The sequence below is a fragment of the Lipotes vexillifer genome, unplaced genomic scaffold, assembly GCF_000442215.2.
Source record: "Lipotes vexillifer unplaced genomic scaffold, Lipotes_vexillifer_v1.1 scaffold624, whole genome shotgun sequence".
NCBI classification, from domain to species: domain Eukaryota; kingdom Metazoa; phylum Chordata; class Mammalia; order Artiodactyla; family Lipotidae; genus Lipotes; species Lipotes vexillifer.
This window is the reverse complement of record NW_006771007.1, coordinates 181,150-208,063: the sequence shown is the minus strand read 5'-3', so window position 1 is coordinate 208,063 and position 26,914 is coordinate 181,150. Positions and strand designations below refer to the sequence as shown.

General features: G+C 40.4%; 1 protein-coding gene and 2 pseudogenes across 1 annotated transcript in view; 1 reads left to right on the top strand and 2 right to left on the bottom strand.

Annotated features, from left to right (window-relative positions):
* GNL3L (G protein nucleolar 3 like) overlaps window positions 1-5,842 on the top strand; it is a 24,754-nt gene extending 18,912 nt beyond the window's left edge. The window contains exons 13-15 of the mRNA XM_007446473.1: window positions 131-258; window positions 3,783-4,002; window positions 5,618-5,842. Of these exons, the coding sequence (XP_007446535.1) occupies window positions 131-258; window positions 3,783-4,002; window positions 5,618-5,700 (431 nt within the window). The 3' untranslated portion in view covers window positions 5,701-5,842. The remainder of the gene's footprint in view (window positions 1-130; window positions 259-3,782; window positions 4,003-5,617) is intronic.
* A 13,759-nt stretch (window positions 5,843-19,601) lies between these two features.
* LOC103071877 (ubiquilin-1 pseudogene) lies at window positions 19,602-20,944 on the bottom strand (annotated as a pseudogene).
* A 4,143-nt stretch (window positions 20,945-25,087) lies between these two features.
* On the bottom strand, window positions 25,088-25,881 carry LOC103069592 (40S ribosomal protein S4 pseudogene; annotated as a pseudogene).
* Window positions 25,882-26,914: the final 1,033 nt, after the last annotated feature.

The window sequence follows — 26,914 nt, the reverse complement described above, 5'->3', positions numbered from 1 at the left end:
CAGGAATAAAAGAGCCTTCCCTCCTGACTACCCTGGGCAGCGTCCACATATCCTTTCCACTGAGGCCTGACCAGGGGGCTAGTAGCAGGGAGGAGCCAGGGCCCTGACAGTGGTATTTATTGTGTTAAAGGTTTGGCCACTGGAGAATCTGATGAGCTGTTGGGTGACATGGACCCGCTCGAAATGGAGATCAAGTGGCTCCATTCTCCTATGGTGAAAATAGCAGATGCCATGGAAAATAAAACCACGGTGTATAAGGTACCTGTTCTCTTTCTTCATGGCAACACTCTCCTCTACCCCGGGCTCTGGGAAATGGTCAGTCCCTTCCACCTGGCTCCCACAAGTTCCGCCTATAATACTGGGGAGATGCGGGTTGTTCATTCATACCCTGTGGGCTCCCTGGGTGCTAGGCAGAGTGCATCCTTTGCCAAGCAATGGCAGGTCCAAGGAGGAGGCATGCTCTCTCAAGTAGCTTTCCCAGCCCAGCTCTAGCCTAGAGAACAGGATCCCTGTCTATCTACCCGCTTGTTCAAGTTACAAACCTGGGCAACCCTGATTCTTCCTTCCTTCTAACTAGTATCCTGGATCCTATATACAGTCAGTCACCAAGTCTGTGGCTTCTCCCTCCTAAATCTTAAGAGATGCTCTTGGCCTCTTTCTGTTCCTACCATTCCTGTAACCCTAGCCTAACCTTCCAGTTGTCTCCCACCTGGACATTTGTTCCATATGGCAGGTCCCAAAGGTCACCTGCCCTTTCATGGCTCCCCAGGATCAAGTAGATATGCTCTGCTAGGATCTCTGGAGGCTTTTTCAGCCTCTACGTCTGCCAGTCCCCCATCGCTGCCCTTCGAGAGGTCACAGTTTAGTGGTTTCAACCACAGATATTTACACTGTGATGGGAGACACACAGGCTGGGGTTGGGGGCAGAGGTTGGGAAAGCATGGATCTAAGGGCCCTTAACTAACGTATACTACTTGTGGGTCAGGGAAGTATTCCAGGGGGCCTTGATGCTTGTGCCACGTCTTGAAGGTTGAGGAATTCTCTGGGCAAGGGGGGCAGCAGCCTGTGGTCAGGGGCTCAGCCTGTGCACGTGCCAAGACCCAAAAGGGTGAGAGTGTGTTATTTTGCAGAAATCACTAGTGGTCTGAGGTGGCTGGAGTGAGGGTAGAGGCGGGGAAAGATGAATCTGGTGTCAGATCATTGAAGGCCTTGAGTTTGACTTTAAACCATGGGTAATAAGTAAACACTGAAAGTTGTTTATGTTCTGTGGGGGAGGGGAGGCAAAGGGTTTAAAATTTTTTTCCAATTTTGTTTATTTAAGATATTTTTTTGATTAGGTACATGGTATAAAATTGAAAAGGTAGGATATTCCCTGGCGGTCCAGTGGTTAGGACTCCATGCTTTCACTGCTGAGGGCCTGGGTTCAGTCTCTGGTCGGGGAACTAAGATCCCACAAGCTGTGTGGCGTGGCCAAAAAAAAAAAAAAAAAAAAAGGAAAGGAAAGGTAAAGGGTATACAGTAAATCTCTCTCCTGCTTCTCTCTCCCAGCCACCCTGCCCCCTCCTGAGTGTCCTTTCAGAGCTATTCCATCTTTATACACACATATATATAAAAGCAGATAACAGATCTATTTCAATGCTTTTTTTTAAAAAAAATTATTAATTTATTTATGTCTGTGTTGAGTCTTCATTGCTGTGCGTGGGCTTTCTCTAGTTGTGGTGAGTGAGGGCTACTCTTCGTTGCGGTACGTGGGCTTCTCACTGTAGTGGCTTCTCTTATTGTGGAGCATGGGCTTTAAGTGTGCAGGCTTCAGTAGTTGTGGCTTGCAGGCTGTAGAGCGCAGGCTCAGTAGTTGTGGCACACAGGCTTAGTTGCTCTGAGGCATGTGGGATCTTCCCAGACCAGGGCTCGAACCCATGCCCCCTGCATTGGCAGGCAGATTCTTAACCACTGAGCCACCAGGGAAATCCCGACAGATCTATTTCAATTCAAATAGTCGTATGCTGTTTTTATTGTTCTGCACATTGCTTATTTCACTTACAAATTCATCTTGGAGATTGTTCCACATGATTACTTAAAGAACAGTCCTTCATTTTTAAAAAAGAAAATTATTTATTTGGCTGCATCGGGTCTTAGTTGTGGCACACAGGATCCTCACTGTGGTATGTGGGTTCTTCGTTGCAGCGCGAGGGCTTCTCTCTAGTTGTGGCATGCAGGGGCTCAGTAGTTGTGGCGGGTGGGCTTAGTTGCCCCGCGGCATGTGAGATCTCAGTTCCCCGACCAGGGATCGAACCCACGTCCCCTGCATTGGAAGGCAGATTCTCAACCACTGGACCACCAGGGAAACTCTGTCCTTCATTTTTGATGGCTATATAATATCTAGAAGGGTTTCTTAAGCAGGGAAGCAACATGGTCAAGTTTATGTATTAGAACTATCACTCCAGTGGCTGGGGTAAAAATCAAGTTGGAAAGAAAGGAGCCAGAGTGGAGGTAAGAAGTCCAGGAAGGAAACTGTTGCCTGAGCTCTGTAAGAGATGATGAGGCCTGCATTGGGGCAGTGGTAGGAATCACGCCATTCCCATCTTCACATAGTTTCGAAAGTTCCCCCAGTGCTTACAGGAAAATCAGTTTAAAGTTGTGAGTTTAAGGCCATCCCCTGATATTTCTCACTGAGCCCATAAGCCCCAGAACATACCATTTTTCCTCAAGGACCAGCAGTAGTTCCCTACTCCATACTGCAAATTCTAGGCTCAGGTTCAGGGCCCTGAGTAGGGCCACTCCATTGCACAACTCCATTTAGGTGTGCTATGTTGTAAATGGTGCCCCCTCCCACCCCCGCAACCCCATAGTTGTACAGTGTGGTAGCCTTGCCTTTTACCTACTGTAGTGTAGCAGGTAGTCATACATACAGAATCCTGACTGCTTGGGTTCTCATTTATTCTACTGCTTACTAGCTGTGTGACCTTACATGCCTTATTTGTCAAAGACATTGTTGCAAGGATTAAATGAGTTAATACACAGGTGTGTGTGAGTACATGTATACATATACATATGTATGTATATGTATAACACACACATATATGTATATGCTTAGAAAGGTACCTGGCACATAGTGAGCTTCCTGTCAGTATTACCTTTTACTGACCACATGTACCTTCTATTACAGCCAAATAGACACCCTTTTGGGTGCCCACGTATGCTCTCTGCTTTTCCAGTGTTCAGTCAGGAATGACCCTTCCATCAGCAGAAGTATGTTGACCACCACCATCCCCTCAGCCTCTGTCACTTATGCTGCATTTCTTTGGTGGGCACTTACTACATTCTAACTTGTGGTGTGGTTGGGTTTTTTCCTCTTTAGCCTGGTTGCTTCCCGAAGGTGGGACTGCATCCGAGCCATTTCTCTAACATTTCCCCATACAGAGCTAGGCACAAAATAGGTGTCAGAACATATCTGTTAAATTGAGTAAGACCTTGAAGGGTCACCTGAACAAAGAATCATTGAATACCAATTGTCATTGACAAGTAATTCTGCTATTTCATTTTATTCTTGTAAAAGCCTTGCAAGCTACCTACTGTCCACCCTTATTTGACAGATGAGCAAATTGTGGCTGAAAGGATAACTAAGCACCTGCTAGTCTGTGGTGGAGCCAGACTTGAAGCTTATTAGTTCTGTGTGGCTCCAAGGCTCCTGTTCTTATGCAAGCCTATCCCTGCCTCCTCTGCAGAAGTCTTTGGAGGTACTCTGGGGGCCCAGACCTCACTGTTGTCCTCTCTTTCCCCAGATTGGAGATCTCACTGGGTATTGCACCAATCCAAACCGTCATCAGATAGGGTGGGCTAAGCGCAATGTGGACCTTCACCCCAGGAACAACAGCTCAGTTGATGTCTGCCCAGTGGACCGCCGCCCGATGCTACAGAGGATTATGGAGGCAGACCCCCTGCAGCAGGGCCAGGCTCTGGCATCTGCCTTGAAGAATAAGAAGAAGCTCCAGAAGCGTACAGGTAGGGGCACCTGACCACCCCCCTGTGCTCCAAAAAGAACCTACCTGAGGCCTTAATTAGGGGCTCCTGAATGAGCATCTCCATGTGTCCAGCCCCAGGCCAGGGTTAGGGGGCAGGGAGGGGTTAGGAGGCTTACCTGCTAGCACAGTGGTTCTCAAACTTTAGCTTGTATTAGAATTGTCTGGAGGGCTTATTAAAACACAGGTTTCTGGGACCCACCCCCCAGAGTTTCTAATTGAGTAGTTGGACCTTGGGTGGGTGGGCGGCAGGTCGCTGAGAATTTGTGTTTCTAACTGGTTGCCAGTTAGTGGTGATGTTGCTCCTCTGGGGACCACACTTGGAGAACCACTGGCCTAGTTTTATGTATCAAATACCCACCATTTGTTTATCACCTGCTTTCTATGTGTTAAGAAGCTTTCAGGCTATATATGTTTACTTTATCAATAGGCGATATACTCAAAATCCAAAGGGTACAAAAGAATATACAATAAAATGTCTCCTTCCAATCCCGCAGTCTTCCAGGCATCCCTCCAGAGGCAACCAGTTAATTTCTTGTATCTCATTCCTGAGATAGGTACACAGGCAAATATATGTATATTCTTTGTTCTCTTTTTGTAGACAGAGGCTAGTCTCCTGAACATATAGTTTTGCCACATCACTTTTCCACTCAATATATATTATAGATATTTCCCCATCAATTCACAAAAGAACTTCTCCCTTCATTTCAATGGTGGTCTGCTGTATGGCTGGTCCATTTAGGTCTTCATGCTATACTAATTTTCACTAACTCATTGCAAAAGTCTTATTCTCATTTGGTAAGTGAGGAAACTGGGGCCCAGAGACATTAAGTGACACCCTCAAGGTATTTGATGGGGCCAAAATGCAAACCTAGATTTGACTGACCCCATGAGCCCTGTTCTTTGAACTAGACTATGTTCATAACCATTCGCTCTTGGCCTGGTTCCACGCTGAGTCCTGGGAATACAGAGATGAATTGCCCTTGAACTGCTGGTCTTATTGGGGAGTGGGGAGGAGACGAGAAAACAGACATTGGTAACACAAAGTGATCACTGTGAAGACATAGAAAGCACAGTGAGGGAACCTAACCCAGCCTGGAGGTCGTGGTGGGGTAGGGGTGATCAGAGAAGGCTTCCAGAAGGAGGTGATGTCTGAGGGGAATCCTGAGGAACAATAGGGTGTGGCTGGAGGATGGAGGTGAGCATTCAGGCTCAAAGCCCCTACTGCCATCCTGCCCCTTTGCCGTGAGAGCTTTGAGGGTCATGGCAGAGTGCTAATAAGTTCAACACAGTAAAAGAAAACAGCTGTTTTGATACTAGGAAGAGAAAAACACTTGAAGCTCAGTAGTCTGACGCTCTGAGATACAAGCTATTTTGGGGTGATCATTTCATAGGTAGACAAATGGGTCTTCCTGTGAGGCTGAGCAGTGGCTGCCATTAGCTCACCAGTTGTTTTGTTTAGTGTTGGATGGGGAGGGGGCGGTTAGGGAGCCAGTTTGGGAGTTTGGTGCAGACCAAGGTAAATGTAGGCTAGCTCCTGCAGGCCTCCTGTTGGCAAGCCATCCACCAAGTGACTGCCCATTTTTCTTCATCTGCAGATAAACTCGCCAGCAAGCTGTCTGATTCCATGATGTCCGCCCTTGACCTCTCTGGCAATGCTGATGACAGTGCTGGTGACTGATCCACTGATCTCACCTCCTTCCCCCACTCCAAGCATCAGTTCCAGTGGAAATAACAGATGAAATGGTTTGCTTCTCCCTGAAATTAAAAAAGCCCCTTCCCCCAATCCCCCTTCCCTCCATTCTCCAGGAAAAAAAAGTCCCAAGTGTCTGAAACTGACAAACCCAATACCCTTATTTAATCTGTACTCTGTTTTCAAGAGAAATTAAAAAAAAATTATCAGCAGATCCCTTATGCTAACAATTTATCCCCCACCTTATAGGTTGGGCTGGTTGGAGGGCCGACCCCTCACAAAACCCTCATGGAGAGCTAAACATGCAACTGGAGGCTAGGCTGCTCGTAGATCTGGGGCTTCCTTGGTGGTGGTGGGGGTGATGATTTCTTTACCAGTCTACAACAAAGCTCAGCAGCAAGACATCCCTGCAACGGGCTGCAGGTCACACATCTTCCTTCCACCCAAGCCCACAGATCCTCGCTTGGGTGGCAGCAGGAGTAGGGGGAACAGTGATGAGCCTTCTGAGTCTCTGGAAGGGTCTAGGGGTAGAATAGAGGGACAACACACAAGCCTGGCTGGTGCTGAGGTGTGGTAAGCACTGCCTGTTCACACAAAGGGGAAGTAAGGTACCTCTTGGTGGGTTGCTGCTGTGGGGCATTTCTGGGCAGACTGTGAGTTGGAATCGCTTGAATTGAAGCACTCTGGCTGGGACCCGTCATTGTGTGACCATGTCTCACCCAGCAACAGCATTTGAATTCCATGATTCAAAAGAGTTCTGGTATCATTTATTCATAGGCTGCATCCTCAAGAGCTGCTATATCAGGGGTATACCAGCAAACTCCTTTTCTGGTGTCTAGAAGACATTATACCCCATAAAAATATTAGCCACCTCTTCTGGGGGAGCATACTCCATCAGACAAAGGCCCAGGCAGTGTCAGGGCCCCTCAGAAAGGGACTAGGGTAAATGATGGCAACAGAAACACAGTATCGTACTTTACCAGGGGTTGTTTGGTTTATGCATAGGACCTCAGTTCCCAGCAGTCTACCTGAGACTGGACATGTTTGAAGGGAATGGGTGTTAGATTGCAGGCTTTGCCCCCCACCCCAAACTTCCACATCATCTATGGATCCACAGCCACATCTTAGCCTTGCCTCTCTTGCCATCACCCTATTCAAATCCTGAGACTGGAACCGTGTGATGGCCTGATAGGCCCTTGGTTGCAGGATGGTTGGCAGGGAAGTGCAGACCACTTCTGCATTCTGGGGCAGCCAGAGGAGAGAATTACATACTGCTTGAGCACAAACTGTACCAGACCGTGAAAACCTGTTACCTCCTTTAGCCTTCAATACAGCTCTACCAGTAAGAGGTTAGTCTCCCCATATGAAAGATAAGTAGGCTCAAAGTTGTCAGGAAGTACCCAAGACAACATATTAAGTGGTGGTGCCAGGATTGGAACCCAGGTGTGATAAAAACATTATGCAGTCCCTTTCCTCTGCATTGTACTGCCTCCTTAATATTAAGTACCTACGGTGTGCCAGCCTCTGTTATCAAGTCTTTTAAATACATTCTCTCTTTTTGGCTTTAAAAAATAGGGCCTTGATAAAATGCCACTCCCAATGCTCTTTAATGGGGTCCAACTTACTTTACACTATCCTATCAAAGTCTCCTGATAGATTATAGTGCTATAATGAAAAATTGCATACCAGGACAGCTAATGCCATTTTATAACCATATGGCAATTCATAATTTAACTTTAAAAATATTTTCTAATACTCCTAAGAGATACTGGTAACTAAATACTAGGAATAAGAGGTATCTCGTTGAGTAAGAAACATCATGGGAACAAAATTTGGCCCAAGTCAAACAGAAGAACTAAAGTAGCCATGTCAGTATAAGAATTTGGGATTCCAGATTTTCTACAGCATATCACAAGTTTTTTTTCCTGCGTTTTTTTAAAAAAATCATTTATTTATTTATTTATTTATTTATTTATGGCTGAGTTGGGTCTTTGTTGTTGCGTGTGGGCTTTCTCTAGTTGCGGTGAGCGGGGGCTACTCTTCGTTGTGGTGTGTGGGCTTCTTGCAGTGGCTTCTCTTGTTGCAGAGCACAGGCTGCAGGTGCACGGGCTTCAGTAGTTGTGGCATGTGGGCTCAGTAGTTGTGGCCTACGGGCTCTAGAGCACAGGCTCAGTAGTTGCGGCGCACAGGCTTAGTTGCTCTGTGGCATGTGGGATCTTCCTGGACCAGGGCTTGAACCCATGTGCCCTGCATTGGCAGGCAGATTCTTAACCACTGCGCCACCAGGGAAGCCCTATCACAAGTTTTTTACAATGCTGTTTTTTGAGTCTTTTCCCTCTTGCTTTTTTTTTTAAAGTATAATTTATATACAATAAAGTTCACCCTTTATAGTGTAAGTTCTGTGAGTTTGGACAAATGTATACAGTAGTGAACTACCATCACTATCGAGGTATAGTTTACATCACCCCCCAAACTCTCGGAACTCTTTGTAGTCAACCCGTACCCCCACCCTCAGATTCCGGGGGCCCCCGATCTTTTTTCTGTCCCTATAGTTTTGCCTTTGTGTGAATGTCATGTAAAAAGAATCATACAGCATGTAGGCTTATTTTATGCCTATAGGCATAGAATAAAATAATCTCTGGTGTACTTAGAATAAGATAACCTCTGGTGTACAGTTCTATAAGCTTTGACAAATGCATAGAGTTGTGTAACCAACACAGTCAAGGTATAGAACAGTTCCATTACCCTCTGCTTGCCCCTGTCAAATTCATCCCTGCTACTTTATAGTAAAAACCTCCCTACCTCTTAACTCCTGACAACCCTGATTTGTTCTTTGTCCCTATAGTGTCATCTTTTGGAGATTGTCATATAGATGGAATTATACAATATGTAGCCTTTTGAGACTGGCTTCTTTCACTAAGCACATTTGAGATTCATCTACATTATTGGGTTTATCAGTAGTTCCTTACCTGAGTTACACTTCATTGTATGGATGTACCACCATTAGTTTATCCATTCCCCAGCTGAAGGGACATTGGGTTGTTTCCAGGTTTGGGTGGTTACAAATAAACCTGCTGTAAACATTTGCATGGATTTTTTTGTGTTTTCATTTCTTTAAATACTTAGAGTTGGTTTGCTGGGATATATGGTAAGTATATGTTTAACAGTCTCAGAAACTGCTAAACTTTCTCAAAGTAGCTCTACCATTTGGCATTCCCATCAGTGTGTGAAAATTCTCCACACCTTTTCCAGCAACTGGCATTGTCAGTTTTTTGACATTAGCTAATCTAGTAGGATGTAGTGGTATTTCATTGTAGTTTTGATTTGTATTTTTCTACTGATTAATGATTTGAGAGTATTTTCATGTGCCATCCAAATATCTTCTTTGGTAAAATGTTCAGCTCTCTTGCACATTTTGTATTGGGTTGCTCATTTTATTGTTGAGTTTTGAGAATTCTACATATAATTGGATAAAAATTCTTTATCAGATATATGTATGTTTTATAACATTTTTTCTCCAGTCTGTGGCTTGTCTTTTCATTCTTTAAAAAGTGTCTTTTTTCATTCTGAAAAAGCTTTTCATTTATGGCCACACAGCATGCGGGATCTTAGCTCCCCAACCAGGGATTGAACCCGTGCCCCCTGCAGTGGAAGCCCAGAGTCTTAACTACTGGACTATCAGGGAAGTCCCCTGAAAAAGCTTTTAAAACATTTAAAATTTAAAAAAATATTGTGGTAAAATACATATAAAATTTACCATCTTAACCATTTTTAAGTATAGAGTGGCATTAAATATATTCACATTTGTGCAACTATCACCACAATCCATCTTCAGAACTCCTTTCATCTTGCATAACTGAAAGTCTACCATCTAAACACTAATTCATCCTCCCCCCAGCCCCTGACAACCACCATTCTACTTTCTGCCTCTGAATTTGATTACCCTTGGTACCTCATATAAGTGGAATCATACAGTATCTGTCCTTCTGTGACTAGCTTATTTCACTTAGCATTATGTCTTCAAGGTTCATACATATTGTAGCATGTAGCAGAATTTCCTTTTTAAGGCTAAATAATATTCCATTGTAGTATACACCATATTTTGTTTATCCATTTACCCATTGATGGACACTTGGGTTGCTTTTACCTTTTGGCTATTGTGAATAATGCTGCTTTAAGTATGGGTAAACAAATATCTATTTGAGTCCCTGCTTTTAATTCTTTAGGGTATATACCCAAGAATGGGATTGCTGGATCATATGGTAACTCATTTTTAATTTTTTAAGGAACTGCCATACTATTTTCTGTAGAGACTGCACCATCTTATGTTCCCAACAAGAGTGCTCTAGGATTCCAGTTTCCCCACATCCTCACCAACACTTTTTCTTTTCTTCCTTTCTCTTTCTTTCCCTTCCTTTCCTCCCTCCTTCCCTCCCTTCCTTCTTTTTCTTTCATCATCCTAAAGGGTGTGAAGTGATATGTGATTTTGATTTGCATTTCCCTAATGATTAGTGATGTTGAGCATCTTTTCTTGTGCTTATTGGTCATCTGTATATCTTCTTCACCCATTAAAAATTTTTTTATTGTTGAGTTGTAGAAGTTATTTATATATTCTGCATATTAACTCCTTATCAGATATGATTTGCAAATATTTACTCCCATCTCCTCTTCATTCTGTTGATTTTGTCCTTCAATGCATAGTTTTAAATTTGGATATAGTTCAGTTTTTTCTTTTGTTGCCTGTACTTTTGGTGTCATACACAAAAAATCATTGCCAAATCCAACGTCATGAAGCTTTCTGCCTATGTTTATTTCTAAGAGTTTTGTAGTTTTCGCTCTTACATTTCGATCTTGGATCTATTTTGAGTTTTTATGTATGGGATAAGGAAAGGGTCCAACTTCATTCTTTTGCATGTGGATATCCAGTTTTCTCAACTCTATTCTTTATCTAAACAGTGTCTTTTGAAGAGAAGACATTTTAAATTTTGATGAAGCTTAAAAAAATTTTTATTGGCGTATAGTTGCTTTACAATGTTGTGTTAGTGAGGTACAGCAAAGTGAATCAGTTATATGTATACATATATCCACTCTTTTTTAGATTTCCTTCCCATTTAGTTCACCGCAGAGCATTGAATAGAGTTCCCTGTGCTATACAGTAGGTTCTCATTAGTTATCTATTTTATACATAGTAGTGTATATATGTGAATCCCAAGCCTCCAGTTCATCCCATCCCCCCTTTGATGAAGTTTAATTTATTATTTTATTCTTCTATGGAATATGCTTTTGGTGTCATATCTAAGGAATCTTTGTCTAACATAAGATTACAAAGGTTTTCTCCTATGTTTCATTTTATGAGTTTTATAGTTTTAGGCTTTACATTTAGGTCCATGAGCCATTTGGGGTTAATTTTTGTATATGGCACAAGGTATGGCACCACATTCATTTTTTTTTTTTTTTTTAGCATATAGTTACCCAGTTGTTCTAGCAGTGTGTGTTGAGAAGGCTATCCTTTCTCCATTGCATTGCTTTTGTACTTTTGTCAAAAATCAATTGTCTATATATGCGTGGGTTTATTTCTGGACCCTCTGTTATGTTCCATTGATGTATTTGTCTACCTTTATGCCAGGATTACACTGTTTTGATTACTGTAGCTGTACAATAATTTGGGAGATCAGATAGTCTTAGGCCTTCAATTTTGTTCTTTTTCAGGATTGTTTTGGATCTTTGGGGGTCTTTTGAATTTCCACATGAATTTTAGAATCAGCTTGTCTATTTCTACAAGAGTCTGCTGAGATTTGGTTGGGATTGCATTGAATCTATAGATTAAAGTGGGGGAAGAATTGACCTCTTAACAATATTGAATCTTTGGCTCATGAACAAGATGTATTCCTCCATTTATTTAGGCCTTTAATTTTTCTCAGCAATATTTTTTATAGTTTTCAGTGTACAGGTCTATCACATTTTTTCAGATTTATCCCCACTTATTTCATATTTTTGGATGCTATTATAAATGGTATTTTAAAATTTTCAATTCCCAGTCATTCACGGCTAGTATATAAAAATACAATTGTAGCAGTGAATTTCCAGTCATTCACTGTTAGTATATAAAGATACAATTGTGGGACTTCCCTGGCGGTCCATTGGTTAAGACTGTGCACTCCCAATGCAGAGAGGACACGGGTTCAATCCCTGGTTGGAGAACTAAGATACCACATGCCTCACGGCACAGCCAAAATTGTATATACATATACAATTGGTTTCTGTATATAGATATTATATCCTGAAGCCTTGCTAAACCTACTTAGTTCTAGTAGCTTTTTTCTCGATTTCATTATACTTTCTACATAGATAATCATGTTCTCTGAATAAAGATTGTTTTACTTTTTCTTTTTTGTTGTTCTTTTTAAATTTGTTCCTATCTTCAAGATTTTTTTTAAGGTTTTCTTTTCTTTCTTTTTTTTTGTGGTACGCGGGCCTCTCACTTTTGTGGCCTCTCCTGTTGCGGAGCACAGGCTCTGGACGCGCAGGCTCAGTGGTCATGGCTCACGGGCTCAGCCACTCCGCGGCATGTGGGATCTTCCCAGACCGGGGCACGAACCCGTGTCCCCTGCATCGGTAGGCAGACTCTCAACCACTGCGCCACCAGGGAAGCCCTTCTTTTCTTTTTTTTTAAAATTTAAATACAGTTAATTTACAATGTTGTGTTAGTTTTAGGTGTACAGCAAAGTGATTCAGTTATACATACATGTGTGTGTGTGTGTGTATATATATATATATATATATATATATTCTTTTTCAGATTCTGTTCCATCGTAGGTTATTACAGGTATTGAACATAGTTCCCTGTGCTATACAGTAGGTCCTTGTTGTTTACCTATTTTATATAGTACTGTGTATATGTTAATCCCAAACTCTTAATTTATCTCCCCTGCCCCGCTATCCCCTCTGGTAACCATAAGTTTGTTTCCTACGTCTATTTCTGTTTTGTAAATAAGTTTGTTTGTATGATTTCTTTAGATTCCACAGATAACTGATATCACATGATATTTGTCTTACTCTGACTGACTTCACTTAATATAATAATCTCTAGGTCCATCCATGTTGCTGCAAATGGCATTATTTTATTCTTTTTTAAAAAACATTTTTATTTATTTATTTATTTGGCTGTGTTGGGTCTTCGTTGCTGTGCATGGGCTTTCTCTAGTTGTGGTGAGTGGGGGCTACTCTTCATTGCAGTGTGTGGGCTTCTCATTGTGGTGGCTTCTCTTGTTGAGGAGCATGGGCTTTAGGTGCTTGGGCTTCAGTAGTTGTGGCACATGGGCTCAGTAGTTGTGGCTCACGGGCTTAGTTGCTCTGTGGTATGTGGGATCTTCCCAGACCAGGCATTGAACCCGTGTCCCCTGCATTGGCAGGCGGATTCTTAACCACTGTGCCACCAGGGAAGTCCCTATTTTATTCTTTTAATGGTGGAGTAATATTCCATTGTATATATATACCACATCTTCTTTATCCATTCATCTGTTGATGCACATTTACATTACTTCTACGTCTTGTTTATTGTAAATAGTGCTACATAGGGGTGCATGTATCTTTTTTTTTTTTTGCGGTACGCGGGCCTCTCACTGTTGCGGCCTCTCCCATTGCAGAGCACAGGCTCCGGACGCGCACGCCCAGCGGCCACAGCCCACGGGCCCAGCCGCTCCACGGCATGTGGGATCCTCCTGGACCGGGGCACAAACCCGTGTCCCCTGCATCGGTAGGTGGACTCCCAACCACTGTGCCACCAGGGAAGCCCCGCATGTATCTTTTTGAGTTAGAATTTTCGCCAGATATATGCCCAGGAGTGGGATTGCAGGATCATATGGTAACTCTATTTTTAATCTTTTAAGGAACTTCCATACTATTCTCCATAGTGGCTGTACCAATTTACGTTCCTGCCAAGAGTGTAGGAGGGTTCCTTTTTCTCCACCCTCTCCAGCATTTATTGTTTGTAGACTTTTTGATGATGGCTATTCTGACTGGTGTGAGGTGATACCTCACTGTGGTTTTGATTTGCTTTTCTCTAATAATTAGTGATGTTGAGCATCTTTTCAAGTGCTTTTTGCCCATCTGTATGTCTTCTTTGGAGAAATGTCTACTTAGATCTTCTGCCCATTTTTTAAAATTTGTATTTAAAAATTTTTTTATTTTATATTGGAGCATAGTTGATTAAAACTGTTGTGTTAGTTTCAGGTGTACAGCAAAGTGATTCAGTTAGACATGTACATGTATCTATTGTTTTTCAAATTCTTTTCCCATTTAGGTTATTACAGAATATTGAGCAACATTCACTGTGCTGTACAGTAGGTCCTTGTTGGTAATCTATTTTAAATATATCAGTGTGTACATGTCAATCCCAAACTCCCAATCTATCCCCTACCCACCCTTCCCCTCTAGTAACCATAAGTTCGTTCTCTAAGTGTGTGAGTTTCTGTTTTGTAAATAAGTTCATTTGTATCATTTATTTTTTAGATTCTACATATAAGCAATATCATATGATATTTGTCTTTGTCTGTCTGACTTACCACACTTAGTATGATAATCTCTAGGTCCATCCATGTTGCTGCAAATGGCATTATTTCATTCTTTTTTATGACTTAGTAATATTCTATTATAGATATGTACCACATCTTCTTTATTCAGTCCTCTGTCGATGGACATTAGGTTGCTTCCACATCTTGACTATTGTAAACAGCACTGCAATGAACATTGGGGTGCGTGAATCCTTTCGAACCATGTTTTTCTCTTGATATATGCCCAGGAGTGGGATTGCAGGATCATACGGTAACTCTATTTTTAGATTTTTAAGGAATCTCCATAATGTCCTCCGTAGTGGCTGTACCAATTTACATTCCCACCAAGAGTATAGGAGGGTTCCCTTTTCTCCACACCCTCTCCAGCATTTATTGTTTGTAGACTTTTTGAAGATGGCCATTCTGACTGGTGTGAGGGGATACCTCATTGTAGTTTTGACTTGCATTTCTCTAATAATTAGTGATGTTGAGCATCTTTTCATGTTTTTTGCTCATCTGTATGTCTTCTTTGGATAACTGTCTACTTAGATCTTCTGCCCATTTTTTGACTGGATCATTTGTTTTCTTGATATTAAGCTGTATGAGCTGTTTGTATATTTTGGAAATTAATCACTTGTCAGTAGCATAGTTTGCAAATATTTTCTCCTGTTCTGTGGGTTGTCTTTTCATTTTGTTTATGGTTTCCTTTGCTGTGCTACTTCTTCATTTCTAATATGCATACCTCTATTTTCTTTTCTTGCCTTATTGTGGTGGCTGGAACTTCCAGTACTACATTGAATAAGAATGGTGTGTTTGGGGATCCCTGGCTTTTTCCTGATCATAGGGGTAAGCATTCTGTCTTTAACCATTAAGTATGTTAGCTGTAGATTTTTTTGTATTTCCCTTTACCAGTATGAGATACAAAGTTTTTTGTTTTTTTGTTTTTTTTCAGGAATGGATTTTGGATTTTCTCAATTGTTTTTATACATTGATTGAGATAATCACATTGTTTTTCAGTTTGTTTTTATGGTGAATTACGTTGATTGGCTTTCTAATGTCAAATCAAACCTTTAATCATGTGAATAAATCCCAGTTGGTCATGACTTTCACTGGGCCAAAATAAAAGTGTTGGCAGGGTCACACTCCCTCCAGAGATTCTAGGAGAAAATCCACTTCCTTGCTATTTCCAGCTTCTAAAGGCTGCTTAGATTACTAAGGTCATGTCCCCTTCCCCCATCTTCAAAGAAGCAATGTAGTATCTTCTCTATCTCACTCTAATCCTCCTGCCGTCCACTTATAAGGACTCTTGTGATTACACTGAATGCACTAGCATAATCCAGGATAATCTCCATATCTCAAAATCCTTAAGGACATCTGGGAAGTCCCTTTAAACATGTAAACACATTCAAAGGTTCTGGAAATTAGGATTGTACATCTTTTTTTTTACTTTTCCATAAGAAATATAAAAAATTAAGGTGTAGTTGATGTATATTATTATATAATTTTCAGGTGTACAATATAGTGATTCACAATTTTTAAAGCTTATATTCTATTTATAGTTATAAAATATTGGCTATATTCCCTGTGTTGTACTATATATCCTTGTAGCTTATTTATTTTATACATAGTACTTTGTACCTCTTAATTCCCCACCCTTCTTTTGCCCCTCTCCCCTTCCCTCTCCCAGTGGTAACCACTAATTTGTTCTCTATATCTGTGAGTCTGTTTCTTTTTTGTTATATTCACAAGTTTATTTTTATTATTTTTTATATTCCACATATAAATGTTATAATACAGTATTTGTCTTTCTCTGTCTGACTTATTTCACTTAGCATAATACCCTCCAAGTCCATCCATGCAAATGGCAAAATTTCATTCTTTTTTTATGGCTGAGCAGTATTCCATTGCATATATATACCACACCTTTATCCTTTCATCTGCTGATGGACACTTAGAGTGCTTCCATATCTTGGCAATTGTAAATAATACTGCTATGAACATTGGGGTGCATGTATGATTTCGAATTAATGCTTTCGTATTTTTTGGATAAATGCCCAGGAGTAGAATTGCTGGGTCATTTGGTAGTTCTATTTTTAGTTTTTTTGAGAAACCTCTATACTGTTTTCCACAGTGGCTGTACCAATTTACATCCCCACTAACAGTGTATGAGGGTTCTCTTTTCTCCACATCCTTGCCAACATTTGTTATTTGTGTTCTTTTTGATGATAGCCATCTGACAGATGTGAGGTGATAGCTCATTGTATTTTCTTTCAGTTTTCATTTTATATCAGAGTATAGTTGACTTACAATGTGGTGTTAGTTTCAGGTGTACAGCAAAGTGATTCAGTTATGCATATACATATATCTATTCTTTTTCAGATTCTTTTCCCATTTATGTTATTACAGAACACTGAGCAGAGATCCCTGTGCTATACAGTAGATCCTTGTTGGTTATCTCTTTTATATACAGTAGTGTGTATCTGTCAATCCCAAATTCCTAATTGATCCCTTCTCCCCACCTTTCCCCTTGGGTAACCATAAGTTTGTTTCCTAAGTCTGTGAGTCTGTTTCTGTTTTGTAAATAAGTTAATTTGTATAATTTTTTAAGATTCCACATACAAATGATATCATAATGTTTGTCTTTCTCTGTCTGACTTACTTCACTTAGTATGATAATCTCTAGGTCCATCCACGTTGCTGCAAATGGCATTATTTCATTCTTTTTTATGGCTAAGTAATATTCCATTGTATATATGTACCACATCTTCATTATCCATTCGTCTGTCGAGGGACATTTAGGTTGCTTCCATGTTTTGACTATTGTGAATAGTGCTGCAATGAATATTGGGGTGCGTGTATCTTTTCAAATTATGGTTTTCTCTGGGGATATGCCCTAGAGTGGGATTGCTGGATCATATGGTAGCTCTATTTTTAGTTTTTTAAGGAACCTCCATACTGTCCTCCATAGTGGCTGCACCAATTTACATTCCCACCGACAGTGTAGGAGGGTTCCCTTTTCCCCACACCCTCTCCAGCATTTATTGTTTGTAGACTTTTTGATGATGGCCATTTTGACTGGTGTGAGGTGATACCTCATTGTGGTTTTGATTTGCTTTTCTCTAATAATTAGCGATGTTGAGCATCTTTTCATGTGCTTCTTGGCTATCTGTGTGTCTTTTTTTGAGAAATGTCTATTTAGGTTTTCTGCCCATTTTTTAATTGGATTGTTTGCTTGTTTTTTTGATATTAAGCTGTATGAACTATTTGTATATTTTAAAGGTTAATCCCTTGCTGGTTGCATTGTTTTCAAATATTTTCTCCCATTCCATATGTTGTCTTTTTGCTTTGTTTATGGTTTCCTTTGCTGTGCAAAAGCTTTTAAATTTAATTAGGTCTCATTTGTTTATTTTTGTTTTTGTTTCCATTACTCTAGGAGATGATTCCAAAAAAATATTGCTGCAATTTATGTCAAAGAGTGTCCAGCCTATGTTTTTCCTCTAGGAGTTTTATAGTATCTAGTCTTAGACTTAAGTCCTTAATTCATTTTGAGTTTATTTTTGTGTATGGTGTTAGGAAGTGTTCTAATTTCATTCTTTTACATGTAGCTGTCCAGTTTTCCCAGCACCACTTATTGAAGAGGCTGTCATTTCTCCATTGTATATTTTTGCCTCCTTTGTCCTAGATTAGGTGACCATAGGTGTGTGAGTTTATCTTTGGGCTTTCTATCCTGTTCCATTGATCTATATTTCTATTTTTGTGCCAGTACCATACTCTTTTGATGACTGTAACTTTGTAGTATAGTCTGAGGTCAGGGAGCAGGGTTCCTCCAGATCAAGATTGCTTTGGCTATATGGGGTCTTTTGTGTCTCCATACAAATTTTAAGATTTTTTGATCTAGTTCTGTGAAAAATGCCATTGGTAATTTGATAGGGATTGCATTGAATCTGTAGATTGCTTTGGGTAATATAGTCATTTTGACAATATTGATTCTTCCAATCCAAGAACACAGTCTTTCCATCTGTTTGTGTCATCTTCGATTTCTTTTATCAGCTTCTTATAGTTTTCAGAGTACAGGTCTTTTGTCTCCTTAGGTAGGTTTATTCCTAGGTATTTTATTCTTTTTGATGTGATGGTAAATGGGATTGTTTCTTTAAGTTCTGTTTCTGATCTTTTGCTGTTATTGTATAGAAATGCAAGAGATTTCTGTGTATTAATTTTGTATCCTGCAACTTTACCAAATTCATTGATGAGCTCTTGTAGTTTTCTGATAGCATCTTTAGGATTTTCTATGTATAGTATCATGTCATCTGCAAGAAGTGACAGTTTTACTTCTTCTTTTCCAATTTGAATTCCTTTTATTTCTTTTATTTCTCTGATTGCCATCACTAGAACTTCCAAAACTATGTTGAATAAAAGTGGTGAGAGTGGACACCCTTGTCTTGTTCCTCATCTTAGTGGAAATGGTTTCAGCTTTTCACTATTGAGAATGATGTTAGCTGTAGTTTTGTCATATATGGCCTTTATGATGTTGCGGTGTGTTCTCTCTATGCCCACTTTCTGCAGACTTTTTATCATAAATGGGTGTTGAATATTGTCAAAATCTTTTTCTGTATCTATTGAGATGATCATATATGGTTTTTAGTATTCGGTTTTTTAATATGGTGTATCACACTGATTGATTTGCATATATTGAAAAATCCTTGCATCCCTGGGATAAATCCCACTTGATCATGTTGTCTGATCCTTTTAATGTATTGTTGAATTCGGTTTGCTAGTATTTTGATGAGGATTTTTATGTCTATGTTCGTCAGTGATATTGGCCTGTAATTTTCTTTTTCTGTGGTATCTTTGTCTGGTTTTGGTATCAGGGTGATGGCGACCTCATAGAATGAGCTTGGGAGTATTCCTCTGCAGGTTTTTTGGAATAGTTCCAGAAGATAGGTGTTAACTCTTCTCAAAATGTTTGATAGAATTTGCCTGTGAAGCCATCTGGTCCAGGACTTTTGTTTGTTGGGAGTTTTAAAATCAGTTTCAATTTCAGTACTTGTGATTGGTCTGTTCATATTTTCTACTTCTTCCTGGTTCAGTCTTGGGAGATTGTACCTTTCTAAGAATTTGTCCATCTCTTCTAGGTTGTCCATTTTATTGGCATATAGTTGCTTATAGTAGTCTCTTATGATCCTTTGTATTTCTGTGGTGTCTGTTGTAATTTCTCCTTTTTCATTTCTAATTTTGATTTGAGCCCTCTCTCTTTTTTTTTCTTGATGCGTCTGGCTAAAGGTTTATCAATTTTGTTTATCTTTTCAAAGAACCAGCTTTTAATTTCATTGATGTTTCCTATTGTTGCAGACATAAACACTGCTGAATCTGTAACAAGGCCTGCATTGCTCTAGGGTTTGACATTGCCAATAACTTATCAGCAGTCTGCATCTGTGCAGCAAGGTCAGGGTTCTGGCTTAGTGACTGCATCATGCTTCTCATGTAGGGGGCAGACAACATATTTTGCGTAAGTTGTGAGTTTTCAGTTATTTGTTGCAACAAGCTCTGCATTCCTGGTGTGTTGAACATACTAGCTCTTACTCCAGGCCCCAAATTTGGCACAGAACTCTGCCCAGCAGTGCCACTGACAGCACTACCACTAGTGCCTCCCAGGCACTTCTGAGTGCCTCCCTCAGAAGCTGATGAATTCTGAGAAGCTTGTGGAGCCCACGTTTTGGGCAATCGATCTCTATTTTCTGTACGGGAAGGTTAACTACCTTCACCTGAGGATATATTGCTCACTAAGGAAGCAAATGGATTACCACCAAACTGTTCTTGTGTAGCACTCAGCATTAGTTCCTGAATATTTGGGTACATGCACCATAAAGCATTGTAGTATCCTCTGGGATGCTTCCTAGGTTGGTCAAGGCTCGGTCCTGGTTTCTCATTATTTCCTGCATCATTGCTGGATTCTTGGCAAGTTCCAATGTTTGTCTCATAATATCTGGATTATTCAGCATATAATTAATTTCTGGATTTCTCTGTATCAACTGCTGCATTTGTGGATTGGCCATAATTAACTGCCTCATCAGGTCAGGATTTGAAAGCATGCTCTGGACAAAGGGATTCTCCATGATCTGGACCATTATTTCAGGACTGGACACAAGTTGCTGCTGCACCTGGCTTTGTAGTTCAAAGAAGCTGGTACTATTCAAACCCAAGCTACTTAGACCTGCAAGTCCTCTAAGGCCACCTAAACCAAGAAGTTGCTAGCAGCAGAACCAAATGTGGAGTTACTATTAGGAGACCATGATGTGGTAGCACTGCTTCCACTGGTGTTTTTTTGCTGAGCTGAATGATACTGAGGTCTGTTCTGTGTTTTGATGACAAGGTGAACAATAAGTCCATCGTGAATTCCATGCTGACTTAAAGTATCTTGATCTTTTAAAATGTTTCCAGCAAATAATCAACACAAGTTGGTTGGTATGTGATTTGAAACATTTAGAGATTTCTTCCTTGAACTGCGGGGCGGAGCTATTCTTGGACACTGTGAAGTACTCCTTCTTCTTCAGGGTCTTCAGTGTGACTTTTGTGATGTTGGGTTTTGTGGAGGCAGCGGTGGCAGGAGGGCCGGCACCTTTGGCGGCGGTGGCGCTGTCCTGGGAGCTTGGGGGGCTGAGACTTTCACCATTCTTGGCCATGGGACAGCGGTGCCTCAGGTGTGCAGGAGGGAGTGGGCGAGCCAAGGGGAGCCAGGCAACACCTGAGCTTGCCGGCCGGGGCAGCAAAGAATGTGGGGCACACTGCCTCAGTGACAACTGGGCGCAGGGCCGCCCTGGCAGGCTAGGGGGTACAGAGCTTGGTGTGGGTTCCAGTGCAGGCCCTCAGCACTTTAAACATGTAATCACCTTTGTATCTGATAAGAAATTGGCTGTTAATTTTTATTGAGAACCCCTTATATATGATGAGTCATTTATCTCCTATTGCTCTCAAGATTTTCTTCTTGTTTTTATCTTTTAGTGTGTGTCATGGTGTGGATCTCTCTGAGTTTAACTCATTGGAGTTCCTTGAGGTTCTTGGATGTATGGATTCATGTATTTGATTAAATCTGTGAAGTTTTAGCTATTTTTAAAAAAACATTTATTTAATTTATTTTTGGCTGTGTTGGATCTTCGTTTCTGTGTGGGCTTTCTCTAGTTGTGGCGAGTGGAGGCTACTCTTCATTGCGGTGTGTGGGCTTCTCATTGCAGTGGCTTCTCTTGTTGTGGAGCACAGGGTCTAAGCGCATGGGCTTCAGTAGTTGTAGCATGTGGGCTCAGTAGTTGTGGCTCACGGGCTCTAGAGTGTAGGCTCAGTAGTTGTGGTGCATGGGCTTAGTTGCTCCGCGGCATGTGGGATCTTCCTGGACCAGGGCTCAAACCTGTGTCCCCTGCATTGGCAGGTGGATTCTTAACCACTGTGCCACCAGGGAAGCCCCTATTGTTTTTTCAAATATTGTTTTCCTCCATTTCCCTCCTCTTTTGCTTAAACTTCCATTATGCACATGTCGATATGTTTATTGCTGTCCCACAGGTCTCCTAGGTCTGGATCATTTTCCTTCATTCTTTTTTCTTTCTGCTCTTCAGATTGGATACTCTAATTGATCTTTTTTTGATGATTCTTTTTTGTTCCTGCCAAAATCTACTATTGAATCCCTCTAGGGAATTTTGTATTTCAGTATTTAACGTTACAGCTCCAGAATTTTAATTTTGTTCCTTTGTTTAATTTTTATCTCTTTATTGATATTCTTTATGTATTTAGACATTATTCACATAACTTCCTTAAGCTCTTTGAACATATTTAAGACAGTTGATTTAATATATTTATCTTTAAGTCTACCCTCTGGGCTTCCCTAGGAACAGTTTCAACTGATTGCTTTTTTCCTGTATATGAACCATAGTTTCTTGGGTTTTGGCATGCCTCATTTTTTTGTTGTTGTTGAAAACTGGACATTTGCAATAATATAATGTGTATATAAATGAACAAACCAAACCACACAAAAACAAACACATAGATACAGAAAACAGAGTAGTGGTTATCAGAGGGGGTGGTATGGGGGTGTAGTGCAAAATGGGTAAGGGGGTTCAACTGTATGGTGCTGGATGGAAAATAAATTTTTGGTGGTGAGCATGTAGGCTATACAGAATTAGAAATATAATGTTGTACACATGAAACTTATATAATGTTATAAATCAATGTTACCTCAGTAACATATATGTGTGTGTGTATGTATGTATATATAAAATGTGGCAACTCTGGGAGTTAGATTCTTTCATTTTCCTGTGTTTTGTTATTGTTGCTCTTTGTTATTTTTTTTAATTTAGTGTCTTTTCTGAATTAATTTTGTAAAGCCTGTATTCTTTGTCATCTGTGACCACTGAAGTCTCTGCTTGGTGAGCAAAGTGGTTAGCTAATGACCAAAAGAGATTCCTGTTTTTTAAAAAAATAAATTTATTTATTTATTTTTGGCTGAGTTAGGTCTTTGTTGCTGCTCGCGGGCTTTCTCTAGTTGCAGCGAGTGGGGGCTACTCTTCATTGCGGTGCCTCGGCTTCTCATTGTGGTGGCTTCTCTTGTTGCGGAGCATGGGCTCTAGGCATGCGAGCTTCAGTAGTTGTGGCTTATGGGCTCTAGAGGGCAGGCTCAGTAGTTGTGGCCCATGGACTTAGTTGCTCTGCGGCATGTGGGATTTTCCTGGATCAGGGCTCGAACCCATGTCCCCTGCATTGGCAGGCAGATTCTTAACTACTGTGCCAGCAGGGAAGCCCCCAACAGAGATTCTTTAAATGTCTGGAAATAGTAACACTCCTTGTCTTTTCTGAGGGGCTCTGTGTTTTTATTGGGGACATGCTTTTATCAGTTCATCAGGCAGTTTACAACTCTGTCTTAACCTTAACTTCCTACTAGCACAGAGCCTCATTAACAGGCAGAGGTGAGAGCCTAAGGCTTTCTCAGGTATTTCCCCAGTGTACACACAACCTTAGTCATAAACACAGACCTGCATATGCATGTGGCACTCTGATTCCCAGGAATACATTGGAGCTTTTCAAGGACCCTATGGACATCTCATTTCCCAGCTTTTCATATAAAAATTTAAATTTTCTTTGCAATATTTAAAAAATCTTTCTGGGCATTGGGGTTTTGATAGGAATTCCATTAACCCTGTGTATTAATTGGAGATAATTGACATTTTTACTATAATAGGCTTTCTAAAGCTTGAACATGGTATGTCCCCACATAATTAAGTCTTTGATTTCTTTCTTCAGTGTTTTGTAGTTTTCAGCATACAAGTATTGTGTGTGTTTTGTTAGGTTAACATCTATTTAATTTTTTGAACAATTGTAATAGGGATTGTGTTTTTAATTTTAGGTTCCACATGTTCATTGCTAGCATATAGAAATATGTTTGATTTCTGTATGTTTTTCTTGTATACTGTTACCTTGCTGAACTCACTTATTTGTACTAGGTTTTGTATATGTGAATATCTTGGGATTTTCTATGTAGATTACTTTGCCTTCTGCAAATTTAGACAGTTTTATTTCTATATTTTCAGTATATATGATTTTTATTTTGTTTTCTTGCCCATTGTACTGGTGAGAACTTCCAGTATAATGTTGAAGTGGTAAAAGTGGAATTCTTGCCTTATTCCATATCTTAGGGGAAAACATTGTCTTTCACCATTTTGTGTAACATTATTATTATAGTTTCTTTTTTACATTCTCTGTGTCAAATTAAGAAAATTTCTGTCTATCACTATTATTCTGAGCATTATTTTTTATCATGAATGGATGTTGAATTTTTATCAAAAGCTTTTCTGTATCAATTGATATGATTATTTGATGTTTCTTGTTTAGTCTGTTGATGTGATGGATTACACTGGTTGATTACAAATGTGGAAACAGCCATGTTAGCACTGCATTAGCTTTATTCTTCAAATTTTGATATGATTTATTTTATTTTATTTTATTATTATTTTATTTTATTTCATTTATTTTATTATTATTTTTTTTGCAGTACGCGGGCCTCTCACTGTTGTGGCCTCTTCCGTTGTGGAGCACAGGCTCCGAACCCGCAGGCTCAGCAGCCATGGCTCACGGGCCCAGCCGCTCCGCAGCATGTGGGATCTTCCTGGACCGGGGCATGTACCCGCGTCCCCTGCATCGGCAGGCGGACTCTCAACCACTGCACCACCAGGGAAGCCCGATATGATTTATTTTCATTTCCATCCAACTCAATCCAATTCAATGTATTAAAAAATTTTTAAAAAATTATTGAGATACAATACCATATCTTCTTTATCCATTTGTCTATTGATGGACACCTAGGTTGCTTTACTATCTTGGCTATTGTAAATAATGCTGCAATAAACATGAAGTGCACATAACTTTTTGAATTAGTATTTTTGTTTTCTTTGGGTAAATACCCTGAAGTGGAATTGCTGAATTATATGACAGTTCTATTTTTAAATTTCAAGGAACTTCCATACTGTTTTCCATACTGGCTGCACCAATTTGTATTTCTACCAACAGTGCTGGAGTGTTCACTTTTCTCCACATCTTCACCAACACTTGTATTTTGTTGTCTTTTTGGTAATAGCCATTTTGACATGTGTGAGGTGGTATCTCATTGTGATTTTGATTTGCATTTCTCTGATGATTAGTGATGTTGAGCATCTTCTCATGTGTCTGTTGGCCATATGTATATCTTCTTTGGAAAAATATCAATTTAGGTCCTATGCCCATTTTTTTTTATGTGGTATTATCTTTAAGTACAAAGACTTTTCCAATCATGTCACTTAGAGTTCATTTTATCCACTGCTGTGTTTGGCCGCCAGTCTCTTGTTTCTCTCCTCAGCAATGAATGGTAAGGAGGATACCCTTTCTATGAGGAAGACAGATCCATGGTTTGTTGCCTTTGCCAATAACGAAAATGTTGGAGAGCCGGGTGGCAAAGCTGTTGCCACTGGCATCTTTCACATGAACTACATCAAAAGAACCAGGATGTCTCTCCCGGTTAGTGATCACACCAATTCTTCCCAGGTTAGCACCTCCAGTCACCATGCACAGGTTACCAGTGTCAAATTTGATGAAATCAGTAATCTTGACAGTCTCCAAATCAATTTGAATGGTGTCATTCACCTTGATGAGGGGATCAGGGTAGTGGATGGTGGGAGCATCACGGGTCACCCGATGAGGGATTCCTTTTGTCCCCACAAAGATCTTTCTCACTTTGCACAGCTTATACTTAGCCTCCTCAAGTGTAATACAATGAACAGCAAAGCGACTCTTGGTGCCATAGATCAGACGAAAATTCTCTCCCGTCTTGTCAGTGCTGATGACATCCATAAAACCAGCAGTAGGTTATATCAGTGTGGACCTTGCCATCAATCCAAATGAAACTCTGCATGCAGATCTTCTTTATTTCATCTCCTGTTAGGGCATACTTAAGTCTGTTCCTTAGGAAGATGATTAGGGGGCGACATTCCTTTAGCTTGTTGGGACTGGTAGATGGACGAGGAGCAAACACACCAGTCAGTTTATCCAGCATTCAATGCTTTGGAGCTGCTACACGCTTCAGGTGCTTCTTGGGACCATGAGCCATGGCTGCACTAGGCACAAAAAGAGCCCTATGCCCATTTTAAAAAAATTAATTAATTAATTTTTGCTGTGTTGGATCTTAGTTTCTGTGCGAGGGCTTTCTCTAGTTGTGGCAAGCGGGGGCCACTCTTCATCGCGGTGTGCTTGCCTCTCACTATCGCGGTCTCTCTTGTTGCGGAGCACAGGCTCCAGACGCGCAGGCTCAGTAGTTGTGGCTCACGGGCCTAGTTGCTCCACGGCATGTGGGATCCTCCCAGATCAGGGCTCGAACCCGTGTCCCTTGCATTAGCAGGCAGATTCTCAACGACTGCGCCACCAGGGAAGCCCCCTATGCCCATTTTTTACTTGGGTTGTTTGTTTTTTTGATGTTGAGTTGTATGAGTTCTTTTCATATTTTACATATTAACCTCTTGTTGGATATATCATTTGCAAAATCTCTCATTTCCTTTTCATTTTGTTGATAGTTTCCTTCACCGTGCAAAAGCTTTTTATTTTGATGTAGTCCCATTTTGTTTCCCTTGCCTGAGGAGACCTATCCAAAAACACGTTGCTAAGCTTAATGTCAGAGAATGTATTGCCTGTGATTCTTCTATGAATTTTATGGTTTCAGGGGTTACATTTAAGTCTTTAATCCATTTTGAGTTTACTTTTGTACATGGTATGAAAAAGTAGTCCAGTTTGATTTTTTTTTTGGCATATGGCTGTTTTGTTTTTCCAACATCATTTATTGAAGAAGCTGTCTTTCTCATATTGCATATTTGTGCCTCCTTTGTCATAGATTAATTAACCATATAAATGTGGGTTTATTTCTGGGCTCCCTATTCTGTTCCATTGATATATGTGTCTATTTTTGTGCCAGTACCATACTGTTTTGATTAGTGTAGCTTTTTAGTATAGTTTGAAATCAGGGAGCATGATACCTCCAGCATTTTCTTCTTTCTCAGACTGTTTTGGCTACTTGGGTTTTAGTTTGTGTGTGATGCCATACAAATTGTAGGATCCTTTGTTCCAGTTCAGTGAAATATTTCATTGGTACT